Raw genomic sequence first — 10,505 nt, 5'->3', positions numbered from 1 at the left:
CATGTTATTCCGATTACTATTAGCAGCTTTAGTTTCCAAATTATTGCGTATTATTTAAGATCCATCCTGATTTTCCAAAAAGTCTGAAGTGACATGACCTGCTTGGGCCTATACAGACTAAAATACATCGCGCCGCCGCCCCCGAGTGGACCCGAAATCGAATCGATGTCACACGAAGCCCGGCGCCCTACCACACTATCTGGGTTGGCTTTCGATACGCAGTACCGACGCCAGCAGTCGCCATTTGGAAACCAGCTCGATAACACGAGTCGACTTCAACACAATATAAATAAACATCCAAAAGAAAATAGTGATTGCTCCGATGAAAATGAATAAAATAAGATCCGGTGTGAAGTAACGGAACTGTGCGATTGGATTTATTAGCGTTCCCGATGTACTGGGAGAGTGTGGATTGAAAAGTTGAACTTGGACGTTTTCTAGGACTTATTGCGAATGTGTATTGAAACGTTTATCGCTATCCACGGGCGCACTGCTATGCGCCACGATTTGGGACATTTCATAAGGCACACTTCCTCTGATCACTACTGCGAAGGAAGAATTTAGTTTTTATGACTGGTAAGTATCGACACATTCGTTGCGTTTTAATAAGGTTGCATCTTCAGCTTTGTTTTGAAGCCTTGGGTCCTATGAAGCCGTCGAACTGCTGAAAAATGGTCGAGCAAAAGCTTTACAGTTGGTTGCCGTTCTGGTATATTTTCCTTCGTAAAAGGATACCAAAGTATCAATACTCATGTCATAAACACCTTTTGTTTTTATATGATTAAGATTCATTGAAGAAACTTCTAGATTTGGAACCACTCGAGGTCTACGAGTGGCATCTTTCATACCAACATTTAATTTTAAATACATTCTCTTTTAAACGTATGGTTAAAATACGGCGTCCATTGGTGAATTGGGAAATCTTAATGTGGACTCTAACATTAAAGGCTAAATGTTTACATTGCCACGTGCAAGACGAAGACAACAAGACAAGGCATTACGAAATCATAAATTTATGTACATTTTGTTAAAACTTAAAATATAAAACTTAAAATATATTTTAAGTTATTAAAATGTGACTGAAATATTTGTCAACTAACAGCTGAAACGACAGAATGTCTTCGCTGAAATTTGGCATGTAGGCCCACGTTTCAGATAAAAATTAAAGTGATCCATTGTATTTGTACATACATACTTACATACATACCTACAATCACGTCTATATCCCTTGATCACCCTTGATTCCGGGGTAGACAGATCCTACAGTCTTGAAAAGATAGATAGGCTACGTTCAGGTGTTTGGCTTATAATGATAGAATTGAGATTAAAATAGTGATAGGTTGCAAGCCATTTATTTTCATTTTATTAAGTTCCTAACTGTACAGTTGTTAAGACATCAAATTTAAGACTTGTGTCTTTTGAAAGTTAGCGAAGCAACAGTTACAATTATACTTTGACTATAAGAACAAGTTTTACGTTGATTTTGTCGTCAAAACAAAATGTGTAATGCTGATGACGTTCGTAAACTTACATGCATATGGTGGTATCTATTAGGGTGGCCAATTGTATAGATCAGATATCCGGAAGGAAATTGCCTGCTAAGTCCTAGAAAAGCTAGAAATTTGAAAACCAATTCAGTTGAGATGATTGTCTGTTTGGCAGTATTTAGATATTAGATTGTAACGCTTAGACAACATTTAGCCACGAATACTATTTAAAAGGATGCCTGCATTTTGGGAGCCGGTAGAAGGGATGAAAAGATGTGGGAGATTTTAACTGTGTTTCAAGAACCTAAAGATTAAAAAAAACTGGTCATTTTCCGGAATAATTGGGAACTACACACCTACAAGGTGACAACATTTCTAAAGTCAGATAAAATCTAGTTTGATCCGGCTCATTCCAGTTCAAGTTCCAAAACACAGTTTAACATGCACAGCTGGCACCGAGCCTAAATACCATGTGGATACGTTTGGAAAACTCGTTATTTTTTTTAAACGACATACACCGGCCATCAATCTTCTTGAAATGTTATGTTAAAATATAAATGGGTAATAGAAACTTTGGAAAATTACAGCACAAAAAACCATTAACTACATCGATGCGGATGCGGACAGACAACGCACAAATCGCTGGATCTAGAGACATTAGTAAACTAGACAAGCTAAGGAACCTCCTTATGTGGTCAAGGGGTGCACTAAGAAAGGATTTTTCAAAATACCTGCAGGAACTGGAATTATCGGGATTTAGCGCTGTACGCGGGCGGAGCCGCGGTCGGCTTCTAGTAATTGAATAAAAAGGCAGACAAAATTTTTCAATTTATTAAATTTTTTATTGAATGAGACACAAGTTAATTGATGCATGCATACGATATGGTCGACACTGTAGAGAAAGCTGAAACTCTGGTAACTGTTGTAATCGTAACTACAACAAAGTGAAATTACTTCACTTCACCTTCTCTTAGTCGGTAGTTTAAAATTTTATCTGGGATGTGAATAATAGAAGTTTTAGAAAAGTCAGGTTAAGAGTATACAAAATAAACGAGCTTGAATGAAAATATTTATAAAGAAGTACATTTGTTGGGTTTGTGGCAAGTAAAAAGTTAAGTTGGAAAAAAATCGTGATAATGTATGTATGTGGACGGATTAATTCAGCATGTAAAATATAATTCTGTCCTGTAAGCCGAATGAGAATGCAAATTATGTCGAGCAAGAAATGTACTCGTAGTACCTACTACTGACCTGCAACTAGTCGAATCGACTTAAAAGAACGATGTCTGTCTAGTCATCATTTTTGTAAAAGTTTTTTTTTAAGTTATTTGTATTTGACACTAACGTTAAAGACCACGGTAAACGAGTCTTACAATATTAACAACACGCTAAAGAATACGAGTTGTAATTAGATATCGTATTGTGACATAAAACGCGAACACTACTCAGCTGATCATGTAACGGCGAACGGTTTCGAGTTCCTCATTTGCATTCAGTTTTAATGTAATGTTACGGAAATAAAAACAAAAACAAAATTTTTATACTTGTTGGCCTTGTATGAAATGCAGTATGAAAGCTGACAGAACGCTGATTGGGCCAAGAAATTTTCGTACCTAAAAGATCGTATAATAAAATTTCATTCTCATCACATTAGTGATAACGTTTCTGCTTTGGGGCTTTTGTTAAAAAGTTATTACTCACAAATTGCGAATCGATAAATCTACTTCAATTTAACTTTAACTAGTTTTTACGCCCGTAAATCTCGTTAATTTTCGTTCCCTCGTAATAATATAATATAATCCGAAAATTAGAGTTTAGGAGTGTACCCTAAGGTTTGAGAGAACTTCTCATTTTTAAAGACATTCTGGAGGAAATTTCGAAATTCTACATGCAAGTTAAAAAAGTTATGGACAAACCCTAAAAATTCAATATTCAGAGAAGATACTTTTGGCCATAATGCGTTCACTTTCGACAGCTGTGTGAAACTGGCTAATTATGCAGGTCTGTGTTTTATTTATTGATCAACGTTTTTTATTAATTAACTGATAACGTGTTAGTAAATAGATATAAGTAACGTGACGTGAGTACAACTATAACGTGAGACCCGGAATTTGGACCCGCGACCCAGTTATCAAGTTATCACTATTGTGACGAGTCTAACAAAAAACTCAAAAGTTAACGAAAAAAAAATGGAAATCTCCGCAAAATACAAACAACCTGTCATATTTTATCTCTCATTTAAAAAACAATAATTTATGACAACATTAAAATGCATGAACCGTGATCCTGATATCAAAGCGTCCTAAATATTTGCAAAAAAGTTCTGATACACCATCATAAACATAAACACGTGTAAATAATATTCTATTTAGCTTTCCCTGTTTTATGCGAAATGTTATTATTGAAATTTTCTTGAAACATTGCAACATTTTTAACCAAATTAACTGTTAAAAGTACATGCAAAATAAATGTAATGTAATAATTATTTTATCATTTTTAATGTTTACATAATTAAAGAATTAAACCCATAGATGTATATATTGTCACCTGTAGTCTCCATAACTTCAAAGTTTAAAATTGTTGGTAATTCATTATTTGAACTAGTTTTAGCTGCTATTTCTATTCACAATGAATACATATTCACATTATTTAATATTCTAATTTAAATAAACCGGTTGCAGTAACAGTCACCAGGTGAACTTATCTATAAACGACTACCTACAACTTTTTCAATGGAAAATATATGAATTCTCTTTGTCTTCGAAGTGACGCTATTATTGTATATTCTGTATCCGTATCGTAAACGTCAGCGGAGAAACAAGGGAAACGAGTTACCACCGCATGAATAAAACATAGCTTTGGCTGTCCATTGGTATTGGTACGTAGTGGTCTTTGATCAGTGAAGCAACATTAATTTCCAATTAAACCGGCCCCCTCAGGGAATAAGTATCTGGACATGCCATGAGAAACGGCGAAGTTAGACCGAAAGTTATAGCGACTTTATTGACGTCATTGCTAGTAATAATATATTGCTTATTAAAATTAAGGCAGAAGAAGCCTAGCTAAAATAAAAAATCACAAAGTAAACATCTGAAAATGGGAGTCTACTTTCCTATTTTTTCTGTAAAGACAGAACTAGGTAAAGAATAAAAATTATGAAAGCGTCCCACAGCCAAGAGATCCAGTGATTAGCCAGCAGTGGGCTGGGTGTCATTTTAAAATGAAGAGCATGCCTCAAGAAAAAAGTTGGTTGTTTTCTTTTAAATCAATATGAAAGCCGGGCAAAAGCTTTAGTAAACTTTTTAATCAACATCCTAAAACATAAACAACTTTTTTTCTATAATAAAATAAGACCATCAAATTGCGTATCACCCTATCACTCCCACATGATTGCCACGATCAAAGTCTCTTTTTAGACGATATATTGATCACCTGCCGCTGAGTCTGGTTCAAATGACCTTTGCGAAGAAATGTTTGTGTGTATGTATACTCACGTATCTGTGATAAACTTTGCCAATCGATCAGGCGTCTGGATTATTCCAGACCATCCACATAAAGGTCAGTCTGTTTCGAATGAGCTGTCTGGCTGGGGAGATAACAAAACGTACGTTTAAATTATTAAAGTCGTTTTTTATATTACACAGAAATATATGATGGAAGATTAAGCTACACTTTGCTAGAGTCTTTTTAATATAACCAGTTTGGTACCTTTTAAGATCAGAGACGGAAACCCATGATTATCAAAAATAAATCAATAAATAATCAATCAATACATAAGACATCAACGCATACCTACTATTTTCAAAAATTATGATGCCACGCATAAATAACATAAAGTGGATCTAATAAATATTTATTTCAGTTTTCAGTCACACTAATTGTTTTTAAATTTATTTTATTTTTGAACAAAAATCTAATATACTTACATAAAAAATAATAAAATAAACAAAAATAAAATGTAACTACTGGACTCGCAGTCGAGGAAAATGAAAATAACAATCGAAGTAAATCATAAAATTTTTATTACGTCCCAATTATTTGTACACGAGGACAAGCCAATTCGGCCACGAGGAAATAATTGTGATTTTACGAGTATCATCAAATTATCAGAAAGTCATTAAAGATATTGTCTATTATCAAGTCAATTAATAAAAAAAATTAAATCTATCTCATCTTATCAAGAAGAACGCATGAAAAGATTGATGGATGTGAAGCAGAATAGGTGTGCAAGAATCGTGATGAAGAAAAAGATGTAATCTGCAACTTAAATAATGGGCTAGAACCAAGACTAGAATGGGTTTACTGTATAACGTAGAGTGTGCAGATCAAACGAAGCAATACATATAGAGTACGAGAAAATATATAGGCATATTAAGCAAAAATTGACACCACGACACATGAACCACATTTGAAGACTGTTTTATAAAACGAATCTATTTCTTTTTTATTATAGATCGGGTACAATTTAAACCTGTGTAAGGAGATCTTACACAACATATTGTTGTTTATTATTTAGCTTTGTTAACTTTAATTGTTTCCTCATTAAATCGTCTGTAATGACGCGAATGGATATGTAAATACTCTGCCTTAGTATCCTAGCACGGCTAAGTGAGTGATATAAAAAAGATTTAATTATATACGAGTACAAATAAAAATTACATTTTCATCTCAGAACATCATTTGGCAGCCACAAATGGCCCTGCGCCCCTGCCCTTACAATCAATACCGTATCAGTTTATTTTTACAGATTAGACGTTGTTGCTATTATTTCAAGGTCCTGGTACTAAAATAGCTGAATAGTAAAGGTCACATGATATTCTAAGTTTCTTCATTTATTGTCTCGTGAAAAGATTTTTCAGAAAAAACTTGACCAAAAAGTAAACGTCACCATGTGATTATTGTTTAGTTTCATGGCTGTTAATTTACTTGCACACAATAGATGTGGTTGTTAGCAGAGTTGAACAGAACCACCCAATATATATAAAAAATATCATCTAAGATAATAAGTTAAGAAGTGGACCCTTAACTTGAAAGCTACTTAGCACAACTTAACTCTACAACAATAGAATTAATAGAGTCTATAAAAAAAAAACATTTCAAAAATTCAGCTTTCCCCCCTCTTTTGTTTCAGATCCCAATTGATGGCGTTGCTCAGCATCCGGGGCGATTTTTACGTGTATTTCTGGCTTCTTTACTGCAAAATATATTCGGCAATCATATGGTTATTCGGTAATCACTGTCGCGGCGCTGATAAGGTCCGCTCGGTGATAACCGTTGGTGCCGGCGTCCAGTCCTCGGGAGGTATTCAAAGAGTGCGCACGCGTCGCAAGAGACCGCAGCAGTACCGCTCGAAACACATAGTCGCGTTAGCAAGAAGACCGTCTTTGAGAAGGATAGTGATGGCACCTGGAGCGAGCGCAGCGCACGCCATGATGGAAGACAAAGAGAAGACTCTGCACGAAACTTTGGCAGCTGGTGAGTGGCCGTTTTGTGTTTTTGGTTATTTTGCAGGCGAATTCAGATTTGATGAGCTATATTTTGGTTGTGCCAGGGCAAATTCTAAGAATTCTAACTTAAGGGGATCAATTGTTTATTTAATAAAGTGTCAGCAGCAAATGTCAATCTTCTCCGCGCCCATATTGAGCTTATTACTGATAATCTTGCCCGTAATTTCCAAATATAATTTCCCAGAAATCACTGCCAAAAACCCGGTTTAATTTTGAAAACCAGTTTAAAGTTGAAAGCGGAATACAAGAATCCCTTAATTTGACCGACACACACCTTGCTATTGCAATTTTTATAAGTATTCAGGACATGCGTCGTCAGATTCGCCGAAAGCTCAAATGTCATTGACTTATCGGTGAACTGTGATGTAAACAAACCTGTTGTTTTCAAATTGATTTGTTATAATTACATAGGTAAAAAGAAGACCATTTGATTAACGGACTAATTAGGGACTGATTAAATAGATTGCCGATACCGTATTTATTTGATAAGCCAACAAAATTCGGAACTGTACTTGCAAATTGCAATGTCGAAATTTTGCATAGTATAAATAGAGCACGGCTAAAACCACTCTCTTCCGCCTGCCCACTTCCTTATTCGTTTACATTTAAAAGGCCAATTATACAAATAAAGGAATATCACGTTGATAAAAAATAAAACTGCATAAAATTTATTACTACAAGAAAATTTATAACTACTTTGGCATTACAATAAAAATACAATGTCTTGGCACAGCACTGGTCTTGTAACATTGAACGCAAAATCTTTGTTGTGCCTATATGACATAAATATTAAGTCCAAACAAAGTTTTTGCTTTATCATCATAGTCCTACGGCCTTTTTGTGATTGTATCCTACCAAGTCAGCTCAGCTCAGGGCGACCTTGTAGGAGTGGGTAAAAAATGGGCACAGTGTGACACTTCTAACAGGAGAACTTACTCAGGTTGGATCATCGTTGTTGTACAAAGTACTTACTCCTTTAAGAAATTGCCCGTAATCAAACTGCACTGTATCTATATAGCCACCGAGTAAATTGTCTAAATCGCACTTCCTCTGCCTTGGCAATCGAATTAGGGCTAATCTGATCAAAACCAAACGCGGTCCAAAGTGCACTAAACGTCTCGCCACACCTTGGTCGTCTTCTGGCAACTTCCCAAGTGTTCGGGTTCGAAGAAACGATTGTCTTTGTTTTATGTCTATGGGTTTTATAATTATCATTCTTGAAACTATGCTATGCTTTTATTAACCTACGTTATCCGAAATAAGTAACGGGAATCGCGCGGTCATTTGCTTCCGAATAAAAAGTCATCGGTCATTTGCTTCCGAATAAAAAGTAGTCTACATAGTTTCTATAATAGAGATAATTCCTCACAGTTCTCACTTTATTCAGTAGTCAATGTGATAAGATTAGTAGATTAACGTTCTCTCGAAAGTTCTAAATTGCTACGTATTCGTCCAAATTCAATCTGCGCATGTCTGTCTATTCGATCTTATAAAATAATCACTATCACATTTCGGCTTTCTGTGGATATTGATGGAAGCGACTAATTGTCAAAAACCTTATCAAAAAAGCATAAAAATAACAAGGAAAATCATGCAGTCAAAAGTGAAAACTTTGGCAAGCCTTTACACATCATTTAAAATGTCACTTTCATCTTAAGCCCCTGAGCTTTGAAACTAATAGACAAATGCAATTCGAATTATGCGCCGTCTTTCAATTAGTATGTGAGGTAATAATTTCGAATGGGATTTCATTCATAGGATTGTTATTGAATCCAAAGTTGTTTATGAGAAGGAGGTCTTATGGTTCTAAACTTATCTTCCCCTGCATATAATATGACAATTGACGTCAAGGAAATACTACTTTTGAATTTACGTTTCCAAGTTTAGCACCTGACTTGCTCTATCGCGTGGGTGCCACTTGTAATCAATCAATCAGAAATAGCAACTTTCTTTAGCCTTAGACCTCGTGGGTCGGTTATTTGATTACGAAAGGGAAACACAAATACTAGTGGTTCAATATTGACTCATTATTCGAATAGCTTCTTTGGTCAAGTGAAGGTCCATTGAAAAAGAAACGATTGGATAGATGTAATTTTTTCATGTACTTAATTCATTTGAAGTTTATTAAATATATATATAATATATATATACCTATGGGACAAATTACACAGATTGAGTTAGCCTCGAAGTAAGTTCGAAACTTGTGTTACGAGATACTAACCCAACAATACTATATTTTATAATAAATACTTATATAGATAAACATCCAAGACCCAGACCAATCAGAGAAAGTGCGTTCCTCATCATGCCCTGACCGGGATTCGAACCCGGGACCTCCGGTGTCACAGACAAGCGCACTACCGCTGTGCCACAAAGGCCGTAGGCCGGCCAAATCTTCTTACTATATTGATTATCTTAGATGTAAGTACCCTTTTTATCTCACCATTTTTGATTTTCAAACGTACATTAAGAAACAATTGAGATTTGAGAAAGTTTCGGTTAAGTAAGTACGTTTTGAATAGTAATTAGAAAAGTCAACTTTCCTTGGTTTTCTACATGCATATGTTTCTTCAAGAAAGGCATGAATAACTTTGGAGTTTCTTCAATGTCAGCAATCTACCTATAGCTGTACTCCCTGTATCTGTATTACAGGGATAGTAACCGCTTACTGTAAGAAAGTAGTAAAAGTACCCATGTTTGCCTACTTACATTAAAAGTCTCTCTTGGGCCAAAGGCCTCGTCATAAATGGGGTGTCAGTCTTTTTGGTATAATGATGTACTTGTACTTTTCCGCAAATGTATACCAGCATGTGTAGGTACAGTGATCTGCAGATACTGAGAGTCAGAGATCACCTCGTATCTGTGACGACATATAAAAACAAAGTTACGTTCTTCTCCTCCCGACCCCTGGAGGTGGCCTTTCATTCCAAATTATCATTTCATATAAATCATATCAAAGTGGACAATATTGGTTTCATGTATTTTATTGAAGTGTTGGAAAAGCTCGATTTTTTTAATAATTGTTCTTTTTTCTTGCGCTTTATTTTCTCTCTCTCTCTCTCACGATAACGCATTATTGATTGCCTGATCAAGCTTTGTATTATATTTTATGTCTAAAAATAAATAATGTTTCATGAAATAGATTTATTTTCTTCATAACACTTAGAATGTAAAGTGATCAAAGTAAGCATTTTAAAATATGATCTTTGTGATTTATAACATAAAAGTGAAACATTTCTTTTTGAAAATGAATTAGATCATAACTAGTTGATGAACTATGATCTAATTTTATTTTCAAAATACTTAATCATTTAAATTGGTAAAGATTAACGTTTTTTTAAAGCATTATAACGTTACGTTACAATGACTTACGTAGGCGTGTGCGATTGTTACCTTATCAAAACCGATAACCATTACTTGTAAAAACAGACAGACGTAAGTACGACCAAAATATATTCTACCTTCTTTAAATGTGGCTTAAAGATAAAAATTATCTTACTGAAATTTAATA

The 10,505-nt window shown here is 34.9% G+C and overlaps 1 protein-coding gene across 1 annotated transcript in view; it reads left to right on the top strand.

Annotated features, from left to right (window-relative positions):
• Positions 1–223: 223 nt before the first annotated feature.
• Positions 224–10,505, top strand: part of LOC106143430 (6-phosphofructo-2-kinase/fructose-2,6-bisphosphatase) — a 32,573-nt gene continuing 22,291 nt past the window's right edge. Inside the window, exons 1-2 of the mRNA XM_013345510.2 lie at positions 224–576; positions 6,619–6,962. Of these exons, the coding sequence (XP_013200964.2) occupies positions 6,629–6,962 (334 nt within the window). The 5' untranslated portion in view covers positions 224–576; positions 6,619–6,628. The remainder of the gene's footprint in view (positions 577–6,618; positions 6,963–10,505) is intronic.

Source organism: Amyelois transitella, chromosome 17 (assembly GCF_032362555.1).
Source record: "Amyelois transitella isolate CPQ chromosome 17, ilAmyTran1.1, whole genome shotgun sequence".
Lineage (NCBI taxonomy): Eukaryota > Metazoa > Arthropoda > Insecta > Lepidoptera > Pyralidae > Amyelois > Amyelois transitella.
Note: the sequence above shows the minus strand (reverse complement) of the source record. Positions and strands in the feature narration are given on the sequence as shown.